Source organism: Apodemus sylvaticus, chromosome 15, assembly GCF_947179515.1.
Source record: "Apodemus sylvaticus chromosome 15, mApoSyl1.1, whole genome shotgun sequence".
Lineage (NCBI taxonomy): Eukaryota > Metazoa > Chordata > Mammalia > Rodentia > Muridae > Apodemus > Apodemus sylvaticus.
In genome coordinates this window covers 202804-223464 of record NC_067486.1, presented here as the reverse complement: position 1 = coordinate 223464, position 20661 = coordinate 202804, and the positions used below count along the sequence as shown (strand labels likewise).

The window sequence follows — 20661 nt, the reverse complement described above, 5'->3', positions numbered from 1 at the left end:
GACTGGTAGATCTCTGTTGAGTTTGAGGCCAGGCTGCTGATTTACACAACAGCAAGGACTATGCAGAGAAAGCTTGGTCTCGAGAACAATGTGGCTCAAGTATAAACATATCCAGTGGAAAGCAGAATATCGAGATATGACTGTAAAATATGAACCAAAGTCTTGAAACATCTCACTGTATTGCCCAGGTCAGCCTGAAACCCTCTGCCTCAGTGTCTTCTACGATTACAGGAATTAATTTTGTCAGTAAGCTGTGGTTAGATAAAAGAGTTTTTTAAAAAATCAATATACATTCCATTGACAATCTATATAAGATGAAAGTATGTAAGAATGATGTCCACAGTGTTTGTACACTGTGTTTGGCTTTGTGTTTTTTTATCTAAAAGTTTATTCTTAAACTACTTCGTTTCCTGTACTTTCTTCATGCTCTGTTTTTGTAAATCACTTGGGTAGATGTCCATAGTTTTGCCTGTGTGTTTGCATGTGTTCACACAGGACTGTGCAGCAGATGCTTCACACCAAGCCTCAATGGGACAGTCTAAGGTAGATGGAACATTCTAGCATGGTTCTCATCTTTCTCCCCACTGTGTTTATCATCTGGAATACTATCAATATATGCACCTGTCTCTCTGGTGTGAATTTATTATGATGGACAACTCAACATGATTATTAGCCAGTTTTTGAAAATTAACATCTTGGGGGCTGGCTCAGGAATTAAGAGCACTTGCTACTCTTGTAGAATTCTCAGCATGTATGTGGTGGTATTCCAGGGGTTAAATAATCTCTTCTGCTCTCTTCAAGCACCTAGGCATGCATGCAGTGCATAGACATACATACAAGCAAAATCCACACATATACATAAAATAAAATGAATATTTTTCAAAACATTAACACTTAACAAACCAACAAAACAAAGTCCATACTTATATTTGCTAAACATTTTAAGTATATACGTGATGAAAACATTAATTTGCCACATTTTTGGTATCTTCTGTGGGATACATATCTTCTGTGGGAATTTTCATATGTAATTAGCCAGTATATGCATACAGTTCTGAAAATGCACAACAGGGAGGTGCCTACATGAGAAGCAGGCCAGAGAAGTCTATCTAGGTAAATTTTGACATGGATGGTGCCTGCAGGAGTGAACACATCCTCCAGATGGGACACACCCCAGGTGTCTAGTATAGGTGGCTGGCTGCTATAAGCCCTGTGTGGGATGCTTTGAGTCTATTACATTAAAAGCCACCCGGTTACTCTTTGGAACTTGTGCTAAGTATAGGACACTTATTGCGAAGACTTATAGCAGTGCCAACAATAAACACTTCCTAATTCTAAAATAGACATAGTAACTTTGGACTACATTTTCATCTCTTCTTGACACTCAGCTAGAACAAAAATCACCGAAGATCACTGGCTTTGCTGCCTAGGGGACTGCCGGGAGCCTGACTAGAGAGAGACCTGCAGGGAGCCCAAAGCAGTGTAAGTTGCTGGAGTCTGAGTCTTTAATTTGTAAAAACAAAAACAAATAAAAATAAAAGTGTGGTTTTGTTCTGTTCTATTTTTAATTGTATTTTTTATACAGAGGTTCAGGTTAGCCTTGTAGTTGTGGCAATCCTCCTGTCTCAGTCTCTCTGGTGCTGAGACTATAGGTGTGCACCACCATGCCTGATTTGTTTTTTCTCAGCAATGAGCACTGAAGCTCCTGGACTTTCCTATTGCTGTATTTTGGTTTTTAAGGAAAAGTAAACTATTTTGTCATTCTTCTTTTCAACTTTGGAAGAGTATAATCAAGTTGGTTAGTTATCATAGATGGTTAAATAACTATAGAGTAGCAAGTCTTTTTATATCTCTGCAAAGCAGTGTGTATTTATGGGAAAGAGTCAATGAGGCCTCATTCCCAATTCTTCCTTGGCTTCCCACCCAGACTTCCCGGTATGCTTCCAGTAACATTAGCAAGCATCTACTTAGGAATGAAATTAATTTTGTCAGTAAGCTGTGGTTAGGTAAAAGAGTTTTTAACAAATTAATATACATTCCATTGACAATCTATGTAAGATGAATATATGTAAGAATGATGTCCACAGACGCAGTGAAGGTCCAGCACAGCTAGGACAGATCTGGTTAAAATCTAAGAATAACCCAGCAAACAAAACCTTCTGAAAAGGTGCATTTCAACCTGGACACCAGTTTGCCAACATTAGACACTCACCTGAAAAGATAATCAATTGTGCCCCCGCACGCACCGAGAGAGAGAGAGAGAGAGAGAGAGAGAGAGAGAGAGAGAGAGAGAGAGAGAAGGGGGGAGAGGGAGAGGGAGGGAGAGAGAGAGGGAGAGATGGAGAGGGAGGGGGAGAGAGAGAGAGAGAGAGAGAGAGAGAGAGAGAGAGAGAGAGAGAGAGCGAGAGGGAGAGGGAGAGAGAGAGAGAGAGAAGGGGAGAAAAGAGAATAAAACATGTTTTCTTCAACCACCTGTGAAGGTTTTAACATTTGCAAGAATACATTACAGGCTAGGAGCTAACAAACATAGCTCAATCTTATGATAGTCTTACGTCTGCTTCTCTGTAGAAACAGAACCCAAGGCTACACTGTGCTGATTCAATATAGACAGCAGCAACCCAGGACTTAGTTTATGGTGCAAGAAACCTGAACTCTGCACATCCCTGTAAAACTCAGGTTCCTGAGAACTAGCCTGTCAGGAGCCTGGAAACCTAGGTTCAATCTTGAATCTGACATGGAGAAAGAGGAAAAAAAAAAAAAAAACAGATCTTGAAGGTTGTCCTTTGACCCCTCTAACATGTGTCAACTGCTTCTGAAGGGAGTACTAAATTTTTCATCTTAATTTTTTTTTAAGATTGTATTTTTAGGAGTTGGAGAGATTGATCATTGGTGAAGGACGGTTGCTGCTCTTGGAGAGAGAAGATCAGGGTTTGGTTCCTAGCATATACACAGTGACTCACAACTTGCAACTTAAATTCCAGGGAATCCAGTGCCCTCTTTTGACCTCTAAGAGCACCAACAGCAGGTGTAGTACACAGATATACATACAGGCAAAACACCCATATAAATAAATAAATGAATAAATAAATATTTCTAAAAAGATTTCATTTTGTTACATTATGTGTATTCATGAGTCTCTATGTTGAGGTATGTCCATATAAGTACAGGTACCTGCAGAGGCCAGAGGCTCTCCTAAAGCTGGAGTTATGGGTGGTTCTAAGTCACCTGATGTGTGCTTGAGTTCTCTGTAAGATCAGTATGCACTCACTGGTAAACACAAATATCTATTCAGTGCCTGAATTGTTTCCTTACTATTGTATCTGAGCTCTAGCCATGCAATAGGTGTGTATAGGTTTACATGTGTTTCTGTGTGCCTGTACATGTGCCATTTCCTTATGTGACCTGGAAATGCCCCAAACCTGATACACTAAATGCCACCATCTCAGTGAATTTCTGTATATTCTATTCATAAAAATGGACATTCTAGAAGATCCCTGTGAACTTTAGTCATGTACAAATGAAATAAGATGTTCTGGAGTCTAGGGTCACTAGCTTCTGATCACATTTAGCCCTTCCAGAGAGACTATTACTGAGCATGTGCAGAGAGCCCATCCCCTCCCAACTTTCCAGACAGCATGTGAACCACTTACAGGTTCAGAGGGGAGAAAGTGTCTGAGAAACACTGGCTGCTGATGAGATAGCCTAGGGGTCTAAGAAGTGAAAAACCAGTAGGCAGAAGGCTATAATCAGCTCTTCTTGATCTTGACTGTGACCAAGAACAGAATAAGAGTGGGCACTGCCAATTACCTGGCACGAGGCTGCTTTGGGGCAGGAACACCGTGGGAGGATTGAACATTGAGAAATCCATTTCATCCGTTCCCTTCATAACAGAATAAATCATGTCTAGGGGAGTTCAGCCATGTTTCTGTTCTTGGCTTCAAATAATGGCCCTCAAATTACAGCTGAGGGCTATAAAATGTGATTTGTCTTGAGATGAAGGCAAAGATGGTAGCCTCAGCCATAAGTCAGTGCAGGGGTCAGGAGCTATCCACCAAGAGTTCTCACAGGAGCCTGCACTGCAGAGCAGTATGCCAAGACTCAGAGTGTGGAGGTGACTTTGACACATCAGTTCAAATGTTAGTTTTTACTCTACCTGAAGGCAGGCATGGAAGAGGCAGTGAATTGCTCCGCAGTAGGGATGCTGGGATGTGGTGTCACCACTACCAGTACAGCATAGGAGCCAGCAAAGATTTTTTATTTTTTTTAATATGTACTTCTATTTGTGTGTGTGTGTGAATGTGTGAGTGTGCATGTGCATGTGTGTATGTGTATGTGTACATGTGCGTGCGTGTGTGTGTGTGTGTGTGTGTGTGTGGTGTGTTGGGACGTGGGGTGTGCATGTATATGTGTACATTTTGTGTGGAGGCAAGAATTGATCACTGGGTGTTTTTCCTCAGTTATTTTCCATCTATTTATTAAAACACTGTCCCGGAGCTCATGGATTTGACTAGCCTGGATAGTCAGAGAGCCCCAGAGGCTCTCCTGTCACTACTTATGTGACACCAGAATTACAAGCATGCACCCTCATGTTCAGCCTTTTTACATGGGTTGGGTACTTAAACTCAGGTCTTAGTGCTTACGTAGCAAGTACTTTATTGAGTGAGCTGATTCCATGTTCCCTCATTGAAATTTATGTTGGTATCTATTGAATGAAAAAGAAAAAAAACAAAGATTTTTTTCTTTTTAGGTATATATTATTCACACATTCACAGGTTGGTTATACCTGAAAGTTTTGTCTTGTTCTGTTCTGACACAGGGTGTTGTTGTGTAGCCCAGGCAGGTCTCACGCTTTCAGTACCCTCCTCAGCCTCCTCCGTGCTGGGATCGCAGCAGTGAGTTCCTGACCTGGCTACTCTGGGACACTCTGCCTGGTGCCAGGGGAATCACTGTGTTAGCTCTCTGCATGCCACTTTTCTCCTGAAGGGCATCCAATAGCTTAACCTGTGTAGGAGCAGAAGACCTTTTGGAATTCAGGGTTTCACACAAAGTATTGATGATGAGCCCTGTGGGTGGGATCCACCGAGACAAGGCCATGTGTAGATAACACTGCAGTATGTTAACCAGCTGTTTTCCCCTCCTGATGGCTAAAGCCTGTATCTTCTGTCTGTGCTTTCCAGGTGTATTATATGGTCGGTTTGGGTACCCTCAACCTCAGCCACAGCAGAAATGCTCAGACTAGAGGACCTTCTATATCCTTTCCCCTCTACTTGACAGCCAGCAATGTGAAGTAAATTTTCTAAGAATGATTCTGAGAATAACTCCCCAATGACTGTGCAGCTTGAGGAAGAGAGAAACTTTTTTTTTTAAGCTCTAAGGTTTGTAGTATGAACTAGTTTATTCTGACTAGAACAAGTTGTATAAGAAATAAAATGGAAAGATGGCTCAGCAGTTAAGAGCACTGGCAGCCCTTGGAGAGGACCTGGGTTCAGTTCCCAGAACCCACATGTAGCCCACAACCATCTATAACACCATTTCTAGGGGATTCAGTACCTTCTTCTGGCCTCCATGGGCAATGTATGTACACAGTGTACAGACATACAAGCTGCCAAAACACCTATACTTGTACATACACATAAAACAACATCCTACTGGTACATACACATACAATAAAAATAAATCTTAAAAAAAATAGAAGTTGGGCATGGTGGCACACACCTTTAATTCCAGCACTTGGAAGGTAGAGGCAGGCAAATCTCTGAGTTTGATGTCAGCCTGGTCTACAGAATGAGTTCCAGGGCAGTCAGAGTTACACAGAGAAACTTATCTTGACAAACAAAAAACAAAACAAACAACAAAAACAACAAAAATAATGAAGTTAGACAAGGTATAAGATGAAGCACACAAATAGGACCCATACAGAGTAGGATCAACATGTGCACATACTCATATATGCACATGCTCATATATGCACATGCTCACCCATACGCACCCTTGGTGAGTAGTAGCTGGTTGTTCTGTCATTGACCATTAGTCTTTACTAGGCTAGAAAGGCTTAGGAAAATGTTGAGAAAGTAAGGAAATAACCATTCCCTTCTCCTGAAGCTTATTGAAGGGCAGGAAAAAAGCACATAAACAGAGTAGCTAGGAAGTATTTACTCATGTGACTGTCAGTCAAGTCCTATGAAGAAAAGACAGACCATTGTCTGAGTGGGAAATGGGAGTTTCTAGAAGATTCCTAGAAAAGGTGTTTGAGCCATAATCTAAGAGGCACATAGGCATTAATGGAAAGGAGAGGCAGGGACCAGTACTCAGTGGGGAATACTGGAACAACATGAGGCCACCAGTGGGAAGCAGGCAGGTTACTTAGGGTCCAGCATGTCACCAAACACTCTGAATACCTCGAGACTTTTTCACAGTCTCAGGGTCTGTGGGGATCTGGTGGCATTATATGACACTGAGGTTTTAGATGCCATAGTGGAACAGACATCTCTTCGAGGGCCACTGACAGCACAGTGATCCGTCTTTGGGGGGGAAGGATGATCAGCTTGATGGCCTTCTGGAGGTGAGAGCTAAAGATATGAACTAGGGGAATGTGGAAGAATGGGAGCTAAGCCATACACTAAGTGGACAATGGGCTGCTGTCTGTGTGTGAGAACAGTGGGGAGGGCTAGGTCTAGGTGGCAAGACTGTGACTCCACAAGTTACATATAGTCATCTTGATCATTCTTTGAGACATTGGGTGGAGATGGACTAGTGCTTAATGCAACAAGAAACAGCAAAACAGGTTTCCTGCGGCTGCAGCCAATACACCTGGCAGATCTATATCATCATGTTCTAACCATGGAATATTCTAGAAGATAGCTCATAGCCTGGCCGGCAGTTCCATTTCATCCTGAAGAAAGAGAAGAGCTTATTAGGGGCTACGCTCCAGGCTTCACACAGGTGAACTGCGGGTGTTGGGACGGGCATGCATCCCACCTGTGTGGAACAAGCTAAGCTCAGCTCACTTCTTGGGTTCCCTGCCTCTCTTTTCCTGGAAGAACCTCTCTGGAGTTACAGATTGGTCTACTTTAGCAAGGGGTACCTTTACCCATGGTTGGTGGAAATGAGAAGACAAGCACGTGAGGCTCAGCAAGCTTCTGGGGTCTGAGGTACCTTACGTACTCCGGTTTCCAGAACTCTGGGAATGCTAGCAGCCTGTATACTTTAAGTCTCAGAAGAGTCAGTTTCTGAAGAGGGCTTGGGTAGAAGGCTGGTTCAAGCCAGACCAGCATCTTCATTTTAACCTGCCAAGACTGATGTGTTCAAGTCACACAGAAACTGGTGAGAGAAGCCAGTAGCCCAGTTGGTTCTATTTCTTTGGGAATCTTGTTTTTATTGTATGCAGAGAGAACATTAATAAATAATAATTTGGCTTATATATGTAAAGATCTGTATATTAAGTATCCTCCCAACAGCTAAAGTTTGACTACACAGTACCTGGAGGCTGCTGCAGCCATAGTCCAAGGGGATTTGAGAGAAAACGGGCAGGGCTGTGGTGGGTACGGCCACACCAGGAAAACGGGCAGGTGGAGCCCACACACCTATATAGGGATGGTGGGCACCCGTGTATCCACGGAGGGAAGGCTGCCTGGGAGGAGGTCTTTGCCCAGAAGGCGGGGCTGTTCTCGCATGGCCTGCCTGTGTACCTATAGAGGAAGCCTGGCTGGGAAGGGTCTGGGTCCTTTCCAGAGGCTGGAGACACTGAGCCCTGTTCCATGTTCCTACACGGTTTTGATAAGAAGAAACAGTACACAGTTTCAAAGCTTTATTATAGAAAAGTAGAAAGAGAAAAGGAGATAGAGAAGTAAAGAGAGAAAGAAAAGATAGAGGGATGAGAGCTGACCATGACTACGTGGAAAGAGGAGAAACGGAGAGAAGAGTATAAGGACAAGAGAGAAAGGCAAGAGAACTAGGAGCCAAGAAGCCTCCTTTTAAAGTGGGCTGGGTTACCTGGCTGTAGCCAGGTGACTGGGGGTGGAGTCCAGCCAGAAGACCAGGGCCCAGGGCCCAGGGCCCATGTGACTGAAGGCCACAGGATTATGGAGCCAAGGAGTCAGGAGTATGAGCCTGAGTATCTGGGAGCATGGCTCATTGGTTCCATCCCTTGTAGAATATTCTACTGGGTCTCCGGAATAAGCCTCGCTCAACCAGACCACACAGACTGCCTTTCATGGTCCTACAGGGACACACCTTGAGCTGCAAGAAGAACTTAAATTGTTTATGTGTTGCTGGTTTTAAGCTGGTGCTGAACTCAATGTTTACACCAAGGTTCCAGAGAAAAGTCTGGGAGGCCAGGCAGTATATAGCAGGGTTATGTTTCCTTCAGGGAGTTCCCAAAAATCTGTAAAGGTGAAGCCTCAGTTCTAATGGAGACTTCTGGATAGATTCCAAGGAAACAAATCATCTTCCCAGAAGAGCTACAGGTACTGACAAGGTGAAGCTGGCCCAAAAGAAACCACATGTGCTGCAAATCAGGTGGAAATGGGAGCTGCTCAAGCCACCGGCACACAGATGTGCTCTTAAGCCCCAGATGTGGGGCTACAGGGTTTAACGTTTACCTAGCGTGGTTGGGTATGTCCTCACTATCTCCTAGGTTACTTTGTGCCTATATTTTCTCACATCTAAGAGGTTCTCTTGGATCTAAGAGGTTGCCAGTGTTGGGGCTATAAAGATCTGGGACTCTTAGAGTTGAATTAGTTGCATTATGAGGTATCGATGAGTACGTGGGGGCTAGGAACACAAATGTTCTGGTTTAAATCTGCAATGTCTCCCACAGACTATTGGGAAAAAGTACTGACACAAGTTTCTGATACTCTAGATGGGGCTGTTCCAGGCACCCAACTTCCCCTGCCAGGAAGGACTGTACCAACTGAAACTGGGAGACCAGGTAAGCACTCCTTTAAGTTCAGTCAAGTGTCTTCAGATCATGTGTCTGAAAGCAAAGTACCATGGGGTACATTATGGTGCTAGTGGATCAGCTGTGGAAATGAGAAAGGGCTGCCCCATCTCTCCCACTGATATATCCAATGTCTGCTGAGTACAGAGGGAAATACGGACTTGGATCCACAAGGAAGGGCCCCTACTATTAAGGTTAAATAGGTTTCACCAGCAGGAGAGCTAACTCCTACCGAATGCTAAGATACATGAAATGTAGTCCTGGTGGTTAACTCCTTTGAGGACTAATAATAAAAGTGTTTCATGGCTTTAAAAAGACTCTTACCTGGACATAGTAGTGCATGCTTATAATTCTAGTATTTGTGATGTGAAAACAGTGTTGGAGGGGGGGCAGTAACAGGACAACTGGAATTTCACGAGTCTAAAGCCCACCTGGGCTATAGGGGACTCTGTTTCAAAACAAACATAAAAGCCATAGAAACAAACTAGAACCCATCACATAATTTAATCAATATCAGAAAGAGACCATTTGAGATCATAGGCCCATAGAAAAGCTTTGCCAAGGACTACCTGGTGGCCATTGTCTGACCTCAACTTACTAAGAAGTCTATCTTGTAACTCTTAGGGAAGTTTCTGACATTCAGGATCTCAGGGTGTTTCAAATGATCCACACATACACCTCAGGACTGTAGGGAAATGAGAACATTACCTAAAACAGGAGCCAGAGCCATTCTCAAAGATTACCAGGTAGAACTTTATCATGGGCAAGAGAGCAGAGGGCCATCAATTGAAAAACACAGGTCACAGCACCTTTATTTATCACCATAAACAGATATGATATGAAATACCCAAGAGTTACAGAATGGTCTTCACAAACCTCAGAATCTATGGTAGTCACAGGCACTGCTTCTGCCTTTGGATACTGACTGAGAATGGTGTGAAGGAGGAAAGATCTGCCTTTCATGAGGGACCATTCTCCAGAGGCTTTCATGCCCATCATAGGAGAGGGCACCTGGTACAGACTCTTTTCCTGAGAACTTATCACTGGCTAACACCATCCCAGAGGGTGGAACCCTGTGCTGCAACTATGAGATCCATCTAGTCATGACATGTGATCCTATAGCATTACCATTCACAAGGTGTAAACAAAGTCAGATACATTTATTTATGTGAACCTAGACATAGTCACAGGGCTTGTCAGACACATAGCTATGCCCACTTTAGACCAGTTTAAAAAAAAAAAAACAAACCTGAATATTTCCTACCAATCAACAATGGATTATTTATGTAGGGTACCGGAGTATAGAGATGCCTTTGTCTTGCTATCCAGTTGCTATGTGCAGAGGAGCTCTAACTATGCTAAGACAACCTGCTTGCCTCAATGACTCACCGGTGAGACCATGTGTCACAGACTCTTGGGGAAAAAGGCTGATTTTATCTGAGTTCCTGCTTATAACAGCAGGAAGTAGATGCCTCTGTATATTTAAGCAAACAGTGGCCGCAGGAGACTGTACAACCTAAGCTCTGTCTTTCAACAGGATTTGACAACTTGGGTGTAGGCACAAAAATACATCTTTAAAAAATAAAAATGTGGTTTCAAAGGCCTTTATTTCAGTGACAAGAGAATAAAAGTCAAATGCTAGTGATGTTTTGACTGAGCCCAGTGCTCATTTGGGCTCAGCTCATTCATCTTTGAGATTCTATGAAGGCAAAGAGGAATTGTGATTGAATTTTTAAAAAATAGTTTAGAACTATGGATTGCCCACTGCTTCCACAGTTTCCTGGAATAGTTTTATTTGGAGAAAGAAGGCTATAGTTTAGAAAACAGTTCACCCTTAGGCCAAGCTCATTTCATAAGGGTACTGTGTACAAAGTAGTTAATTATACACATAAATAACATAAAAACAACTGTCATAAATTAAGAAGTCCAAGAACTCCCAGAATGCCATCTGCCAAGAGGTGAGATTGGCCTGTGTGGATGTAGAAAAGGTGTGGGCCAGGTGACCCACAGACCTGTCCCCAAGTGCCATCTCTTCCTTATGTTCCAACTGTGTAACAAAAGTTCCAGCCTCATCCTCAAAGCTTGCTTTCTGGAATGAGGTGTTGAGAAAGTGGCATCTTGTCTGACATCAGGCTGACTATAACTTGGCTTGTCCACTGCTGGTTAGTATCCATCTCTGCAGGATGACTATCCACATCTGAATATAACCAAGAAACATGGGACCAAGGACAAAGGCAAGTTCATCTTTAAGTTCTTCTTTTGTATGACATTAAAAACTGATGAGAAGAATGAGACCAAACTCTCTCCTTACCTTGCCTCTTCATGTCCCTGAGCTGGACTGTGAACCCTATGATGGCAGCCTGGCCTATTGCCACTGGGATAGCACAAATTTGTGCTAGCCATGTTCCCTCAGAGCTGGGTGTTGCCAGTTTGTATTTTGTCACAGTGACCTCTTTTGCTCTCACCACCACAGGAAAGCACCTCTCAGGTTTCTTAAATCGCAAGCTACTCTTCTCTCCTGCAGAACTGAGCCTCTGCATTTCATAGGAAATTGATCTTCAGACACAACCACCTTTGGAATTAAGGCTTACACAGAAAGGAAACACATGTTCACTCCCCATCCTTCATTCAGGGATGTGGCTAAGCTGCACCATAATACATATGTTTGGATGGCAGAGTCCTGAGATAGCTCCGGAGGAGCATCGGATTCAAGCGTGAGGGCTCACTTTGCACACAACAGTGAGTGTGTGGCCTCACACAAGGCATCTGTACACAACTGGACAGGGACCAACACCCTACAGTGCAAACGACTTTATCATATTAAAATAAAAGAAATCAATATTGACCACAAGCGGCCATAATACATAACGTGGTTATGAAACAAAACAGACTGTTCATTAAAATCAATCTACAGATGTTCCCAAGATGTCTTTTGTGCCTGAGCTGGTGGCCTCATGATACTTCTCACAGAAGGCCTCAGGCCACAGCTCTGTGACATGAACTGAGACTTCAGAAGAAGAGTTACTTAACTTCTCCCTACTTGTAAATCCAGGAGCAAGGAGAAACCTGGGTTTGCTTCTGTGTGTTGCCTGAGAAGGCTAACTCTATTTCAGTTATCGTCACTGGAGTGCTAAAGAAAACATATCAAATCTCCCTGGTCCTTGGAATATCATGCCTGCTTCTAGGATCCTGCTATCTGTGTCCCTGAGCCCTATGACAATTACAGACCTCTGAGTGTTACACTGTGGTCTGGCCAGACTATCACCTTGGGAAAATACATGGCAGAAGCGCCTGCTTGCCAAAGGCCATGTCACCAGCAAAGTTGATAGGTAACTCTGTAATGCTAATCTCAGTGATCTTGACATGCGCAAACTCTTCCTGTTTGGTATCCAGCAAACACCTCAAGACCCCAGAGCCCCACTGCTGCAGCTTAGCCCATTCTGCAGTCACAGATCAGTAGCTGTACATCTGCTGCTGCTCATTCTGTACCTGGGGTTGCACCGCCTGCTGCGGGGCTGCAGGGGCCTGTGGCGGCTGCAGCACATCTGTCTGGGGCACTGCTCGCCAGGTGAGTGGGTGCTGCTCACTGAGTTGGTTCCCCAAGGGTGTAATGGAGTTTACCAGTGTGGTCAGGTTGATAAAGTGGGCCACTGACTGAGGGTTTGTGGCTTCTGGCTGTGGGTGGATCTGGACATCATTTTGCCGGTTGTGCAACATGGCAGAGCCACTGACAGTATCAAAGGTCACAGTCAGGATGGAGTTATCTAGCTGTAGCTGGCGTTCAGGGTTGGTAAGGTGTCCAACAGCCACTGGCTGTAAATTAGTAAATTGAGTCCCAGCTGCAGTGGTGATGGGGGTCACGGTGATGTTGGTTAGGCCAACCGAGCTGGATGGAGCAGTCACATTGGGGTCCCCTAGAGTCACCACTACCTGTAAGAGTCACATGGAGAAACAAACAATGAATTGTTTCTGCAAAAAGGAGAGAGAACCTCCCATAGCACCCTCCCACTAGAGGCTATATTCTGTACTAAAATTGCATGCTCAGGCGAAGGAGCTGGAGCAAGGCCTCCACTGGGGAAAGCAGAACACAGTGTCCTGGGAGAGCTATACCAGTGGAAAAGAGAAAGGAAATATGGAGAATCCTCAGTGGTAATGCAGGGATAGAAAATCAAGCAAATGTCACAGGCCAGAAAAAAGAATAAATCATGCTTAGAGCTGGGGAAGACAGTTCCGTTGGCAAAGTGCTTACCACTGATTCAAGAAGCCCTGAATGCTATCCCCAGTATCAACATAAGAGAGAAATCAATCTCTCTCCCTCTCCCCCCACTTTCCCTCTCTTTCTTACACACACACACACACACACACACACACACACACACACACACGTGCGCCCCAGAGAACAAATCTGAAAAGTCAGGACACCAATGCTTTATCATCATCCACCCCTGACTTGCCTGTCTTAATGGCATATGAAAAGCCTGTCACTACAGAGGGAGACACAACTGTAGCTTCTTCATACCTAGTGCTGAAAGGCAGACAGATACAAGCAGGTATACTGCAGAATCATCATCTCCAAAAATGAAACACACTTATGGACACGGGGTTTCAAATGTCAAAATATAGACTAAGCAAAGCAGAGACTGCACAGAGAAGCAGCCTCTTCTTGGCAGGCCCCTTGGGGCACCCAATTGGGATCAGTATTTCAGTCTTAAATGCTAGTATGTCACACTGTTATTAAAAATGACATGTGTGATCTGGAGGTCACATTTGGCACAGTTTGCATGAAGTAAAGACTACACAGAAAATGAGGGTAGGAGTGGGAACCACTGTGGACACACCTATATGGACACATGATAGGACTCAAGTCCAAAGGAGCTGCCCCTGCAGAGATGGCTGTCACCTGACAGAAGCAAAAGCACCAACCAACCTGTTGGATACTCTGTACAGCAGAATTTGTCTCGTCACCCACACTGCCTGTGAACTCTGGCTCCTTTTCAGAGTATTCGCTGAAGGTGGTGTCCTCAGGTACTGGAGTTCCTGCCTCCTCTTCTGGCTTCTGCTTTCTCTTGTGGCTGCGTTTGGCAGCCTTTCCATGCTTACCTTCTGCCAGTTCCTCCTGCTCCAGGCCCAGTGCAGGCTGTGAGGAGATTGGTATCAGTACCCATCAGGGCAGTGGGTCACATCTGAATGGGGGCTGGGCAGCATGCACTGCCTTAGACATAGCCACAGGGCATCAAGCTGTCATAGGAAGTGGCTTTGTGTTCAAAGAGAAACATCTTTAAAGGAGAAATATTTCCCTCCTGGGGAACTCAGATCAAGGAAAGTACTTGTGAGCCACTACCCACAGCAGGAACACTGGACGTAAATCTTTAATTAAAACTCTGCAGGCATTTTCTGCTGCTTTCTGTTCAGGCTTATCCTTTCTCTTACATAGCTCTGAGAGTGTTGGCAAGATGAGCACAGCTGGAGGGCAGGGGCAGGTGGTCCTACTCTACTGTCTTCCTTAGGGTAGACAGATTCACCAGCATTCCATAAGACATGGGCACCTGACCTCATGGGGCACTCATTAGCACAAGTCAAAGCACTCATGTACAGATTTAAATACTGACAGCATAAAACACTCTCTTTGTGATTAAAAATAAAATTGTCATAAAAATACTAAGTATATCCAGGCATAACGTTGCACATCTGGGATTTTAGAATTTGAGCAGTAAAGGCAGGAGGACTAGGAGTTCAAGGCTAGCCTTGGCTACATATCAGACTCATGATCAACCTGAAACACATGAGATCCTGCCTCAAAAAAAAAAAAAGTATTGAGTAAAAGTTCCTTTAAAATCTAGGTTTGGCCTAGTGTGGTGGTGTACACTTTTAATTCCAGCACTGGGGAGGGAGGCAGAAGCAGGAGGAACTCAATGGGCTCAAAGCCAATGGGTTCCAGGCTAGCCAAGTACACATAATGAGGCCCTGTCTAAAAGGAGAAAAAAAATTCTAGGTTTGCCTAATATGGTTAAAAGCTTAATAATCATAATAAAATTCCTAGAAATGATCAATTAAAAAATTAGGTTTGTTTTATGTGTTCCTCTTTCCTTTTTTTTTTTCATAGTTGAGGACTGAATCCAGGACCTTGTACTTGCTAGGCAAGTGCTCTACAACTGAGCTAATCCCCAACCCATTTATTTATGTATATAAGTGTTGCTTGCATATATGTATGTGTGCCATGCATGTGCACCATGTGTGTGCCTTGGTGCCCATAGATGTCAGAAGATCGGTGGTGGATTCCCTAGAGTTATGAATAACTGTGAGCCATCATATGGTTGCTGGGAACTGAACCTAGTCCTTTGAAAGAATAACAAGTGTTCCTAGGCACTGACTGAGCCATCTCTCTAGCCTATCCCCCAAAATACCTGTTTTCTTAAGATATATATGCATCTTGGCCGGGCGGTGGTGGTGCATGCCTGTAATCCCAGCACTCTGGGAGGCAGAGGCAGGTGGATTTCTGAGTTTGAGGTCAGCCTGGTCTATAGAGTGAGTTCCAGGACAGCCAGGGCTATACAGAGAAACCCTGTCTCGAAAAAACCAAATCCAAAAAACAAAACAAAAAAAAATCCCAAACAAACAAACAAACAAACAAAAAAAAAACCCCAGCAAAACTAAGATATAGTCTATAAGGTTCTGGGAAGGAGGACAACCAAATCCCGGTGAGACTATGTTGATATATGATCATGGTTAACAGGGTATATCTGGAACCTGTTCCTATATGTGGTCTGTTCCCTTAGGGTCCACTTGGCATGTTGAATTCTGTTCCCCTCACACTCTATCCATGCAGATATGTTCTATGCTACTTACCTGGACAATGCCAATGGAAGATGCATCGATGGTGGTGGTCTCTGGGAGGTGGTCCAGATCGTCAATCCGAACAGCGAGGACCTGTGAGGGGTTAAGCAGTGGGTAGGATTGTTGTGCCCACCGAATGACTGCCCTGATGATGCAGTAGGAGTCCAAACTCACTGTGCAGGCCCACTGCTACGGGAGACTGGCTGCTATCTAACAACTCACCTCTGCCTCTGACTCCTAGGCTTAGGACTGACTGAAACTATCAAGAATGCTCTCTAGGACATCCCTCAACCATGTCCTCTGACCCCTATCTCAAGCCTCAGCAGTGTTAACTAGCCTGGTGGGGACACCTCGTACCTATCTGTTATTATGTGGTTCCTATCCTCAGAGGGAGGCTACTTCCTTTTTCTGTGGCCTCCACAACATGCGCTGTCAGTGAGGTATCGGTACACCTCTGATGCACTGATCACGGGTCGCTGAGTGAGCTAAGACAGAGAAATAAGCCTGTCCTACAAGGAACCACTAAAAGGAGGTTTCTATGGGCTAAACACTATACCCTTCAGCATAATACATGAAGCTACATACATGTCAGCTTTGTGACAAAGTGAGGGCCTAGTCCTACCTTTCCTTTATTAGTCCTGCTCAAGAGGGTGCTTAGCATGTGACACTCACACCATGACCTGTCCTATGAGCCCACATGGTCTCCCACCAATCCCACTGTCCTATCCATGGTGAGCAATACTTGTCAGCTGGTTACACTCATTGTTTATCTCATAAGTGGAGACTAATTAAGTCCTATGTAAAGCAACAGACACAGCACAGGGAAGAACATGAATGCCCGGGAAGACATATGAAAGGTGAACTGAAAAAGAAACCAGGGACAAAGAAACCAGGTAGAAAGAAACTGCAAGACTGAGAGGCAGACTACACATCTGACATAACCCCAATAGCCCTTAAATCTGTTGCTCAGCAGAAGGAAGGAAAAGTGGAACTTATTTATCTGGTTTTGTTGTGAGAAGAAGGTGATTGGGCTGGGGCCAAGTTGACTGAGTGCTTGCCTAACATGCATGAAGCCCTATGCTCTCGGCTCAGCACCACATAAAACTGGGTATTGCCTGCAATCCCAGCACTCGGGGAATTAGAAATAAGAGGATCAGAAGTTCAAAGTCATCCTAAGATTCATAATGAGTTCTATGCCAGTCTGGACTATACAAAATCTTGTCTCAGGAAGAAAAAAAATGATATAATTCAGAGATGTTAAGACTAGGGCTCTACCTTAAACTCACATTGTACCAGGACAAAGGCGTATCAAGCAGAGCAGGCACCCTGAGCCCACAGTAGGGCCAGGCCATGCTATGGAGATCTGGGAATGGGTCCCCACCAGGCTAACCTCAGGATGCTTCCGTCGCATGTGTCTGCTCATGGAGGCCCTGGTGGACACCTTGGTGCCACACAGCTGGCAGCTCTGTGCTTCCACCTTGTCATGGGTGAGCTGGACGTGTTTCTGAAGCATGTACTCTGTGACGTACTTCTTGTCACACACGGAACAAGTCCACTGCTTGCCTACTTCTCACACACGTAAGTGGGGTAGAAAAGAGAAATCCAAATTAACAGAGAGCTACTGATGTTTCATTCACCTTCCAAGTGGGAGAGAGAAGAGAAATCCAAATTAACAGAGAGCTACTAATGCTTCATTCATTCTTCCAAGCCAAGCATCTGCCATAACCACTTCTCTAGAGAGAGCCATTACCTGGTCAGACCAGCAGGATACCACTGGCCCAACACTAACAGGAACAATTACTCGTGGTCCTCGAAGAATGCACACTGGAAAGGCATAGTGGAATTTAGAGGCCACAGAGCTGCTTTAAACCATGACAGTCCTATTCTGCAAGTGTTCATGAAACAGAGAAGGCGTTCTCATCTCTGCACCCTTGCATAGCCTGGACCATCCTTGAGACTCAAGTTACCTGTGTGGATGAGCTTGTGTGTCTCCATTGTGTTCCTCTCACTGAATGTCTTCCCACATAATTCACACATGAAGTCTTTAATCCCTGCAGGGAAAATCATATTCGATATCACAAGCTTAGTGAGTTTTCAGTGTAAGTGTACACAGAGGACATCTCAGTCTCTTCGTGCTTCAGGTTTTTTACTGGCTCAGGATAATGGTAAATTGTCAAAAAAAAAAAAATCAGTATTTATTCCAAAGTTAACCCAGAAAGGCATGGCCTCAAATTTAGACTTTTATTCATATTTTTAAAAAATGATGAGATTTGTGAAGGCCTGAGAAGACAGATGTAGAGAGGAGAACCCAAGGGTAAAGACAGCAACAGTTTCTCTAAGCAGGGTAATTGACCTCCTTAGCCTCAAAAAACCTCATGTAGCTTCTGAGACATGCAGCAAAAGACTAAACATCAACAGAAAACCAGGACCCAAGGTAAGAGTGGAAATGTCTCCACGAGAGACAGCAGAGCTTCTGTGGACATACAAAGAACCTGGGATTTCTCACTACTGACCAGCACACCCACGGGACGAGCATGATCAAGCGGAATCAGGTTGCAAGGATGGTTCAATCTCTGCAAATTGACAAATGTGATATGGTACATCAATAGAATGAAGAGCCAAAAAAACTCGTGATCATCTCAAGTCGATGCAGAAAAAGTATGTGATAAAATCAGATGTCCTTTCAAAATAAAACATTAACAAAGCAGGTGCAGAAGGATCATACCTCAGCATGAGGCTATGCATGGCAAATCCACAGCCAGCATTGTACCAAAAGGGAGACACTGAAGCAGGCTCTACTACAATCTGAAAGGAGACAAGGTATCGGTTCCCATGCTTGTTCATCAAGATAGCACCTCAAGTTTTTACATAGCAATTATGCAAGAGAGACAAAAAACAAAAAATGCAAGAAGAGTAGAAGTCAAATTATCCCTATTTGAACACAGCATATCTCCATGTGAGAAAGCCTGAAGACTCCCCTAAAATCTTCTGAACTGATAATGAGGAGAATTACATAACAACAACAACAACAACAAAACCCAACACTCCACAACGTACATACAAAGAACTGAAGGCTAAGGATGTGACTTGGTGAGCAGAGTGTTCATCTGGCATGCACAAAGCTCTGGGTCTGACCTGTGGACTGCATAAACCAGGTGTGGCAGGGCACACCTGTAATCTTAGATAGCAGAGATCAATAGTTGCAGATCATCTTTAGTTACAGGACGAGTTCAAGATCAACCTCTTGAAATAAAAATTATACATCAACAATATCTGCTGGGGAAGAAATCAGGAAAACATACATCATCTACATGTATAAAAATGTTATGAAGTCTGTCAGTTTGTACAGTAAATACACATTAAATTAAAAAAAAAATCCTGAGATAAAGTAGGGAAGTTCAGGCTGGACACTTAGCAAATGCTTTAAAGAGAAGAATTACCATATTCAGGACAGAGATTCTGTGCTCAAGTTTTCAGACACACAACAAAGCATGACAAAAGGCATGTGATCTCTCATAGGCACACACATAAACCACACGCTATGTCCATACTGGGGAAAGGAGACAATAAAGATGCTGGGACTAGTGGAAGAGCATATCCTTCAAATTCACAAGATGCCCTTCAGGTAATAATAAACTTAAAGTAGTCAAGAGTCCAGCCCCTGAAGCTGCCACAAGGCTTTCCAACAGAACGTGCCTCAGGAGCACTGGGCTGTTATAGTACTGGGTCCTGAATCCTGGGGAGCAGGCTGTAAAGCCTGCCACCACCACAGCTTCAGATTACAAAATAAAAGTCATTTTTATTTAAAATGAAGTCTTTTCATTAAAGTATACTCTCTATTTTTTTTTTTTTAAGGCAGTGTTTCTCTGTAGCCCTGTATGTCCAGAAACGTACCCTTTAGACCAAGCTGACCTCAAACTCACAGAGATCTGCCTGCCTCCTGAGTGCTGGGATTAATGGTGTGCACCACTACCTCCTGCCTTAAAGTGTATTTTAAATTAAAAATCATGAAAGCATCCTGACCAATATAGGTACAGATGCTCACAACCAACCATTGGACTGAGCACAGGGACCCCAGTAGAGGAGTTGGGAAGGACTGAAGGAGCTGAAGGGGCCTTATCTGGCATCAATGGGAGGGGATGCCCTTGGTCCTGTGAAGGCTTAATGCCCCAGTGTAGAGGAATGCTAGGGCAGTGAGGTGGGAGTGGGTGGGTAGGGGACAATCCCCATAAAAGCAGGGTAAGGTGGGATGGGATAGGGGGTTTGCAAAGGGAAAACTGGGAAAGGGGATATTTGAAATGTAAACAAATAAAATATCTAATTAAAAATCATGAAAGCAATTCTAGTCACAATAGCTATAAAGAAACAAATACCTAGGATATAATAAAATCAGTGAAATGTTCTTACAATGAAAATTGTAAACATGATAAAAAAAACATTGCAGCACCAAAAACTGCAGAGATGTTTCACATTCATGAACTGTAAGAATGAATACTGTTAAAATGTTGACTGTAATGTAAATGTTGACTGTAAATCTAGGGATTTACAGGATCAGTGCGATACCCCAAAGACTTCTTTATAGAATCAGAAACAATTTTCTGAAGTTTGAATGAAAGCCTAGCAGAAATAACAGAAATGACCTGGAATAAAATGTGAAGAGCTGCAGGTACCAATACCTTGCTTCAAGACACTAAAGAGTCCTAAGTACAAAACCATTATAGTACTAGCATGAGAAACAAACACACGCATCCACAGAACAGATCCTAAGATAAAGCCATACATGTATAGCCAACTAACTCTCAACCATGGTGCCATGAAATATGGATGTGTACATGCAGAAGCTTCAAACTTGACTCCAACCTTTACAGAAAACCAACTTAGAATGGATC

General features: G+C 43.7%; 1 protein-coding gene across 6 annotated transcripts in view; it reads right to left on the bottom strand.

Annotated features, from left to right (window-relative positions):
- Window positions 1-9423: 9423 nt before the first annotated feature.
- The window catches only part of Prdm15 (PR/SET domain 15), a 61933-nt gene continuing 50695 nt past the window's right edge, over window positions 9424-20661 (bottom strand). For all 6 annotated transcript variants that reach the window (XM_052159242.1, XM_052159244.1, XM_052159245.1 and 3 more), the window contains 5 exons: window positions 17740-17823; window positions 17163-17338; window positions 15785-15865; window positions 13866-14075; window positions 9424-12868 (listed from right to left, as the gene is read on the bottom strand). In XM_052159242.1, the coding sequence (XP_052015202.1) occupies window positions 12392-12868; window positions 13866-14075; window positions 15785-15865; window positions 17163-17338; window positions 17740-17823 (1028 nt within the window). In that variant the 3' untranslated portion in view covers window positions 9424-12391. The remainder of the gene's footprint in view (window positions 12869-13865; window positions 14076-15784; window positions 15866-17162; window positions 17339-17739; window positions 17824-20661) is intronic.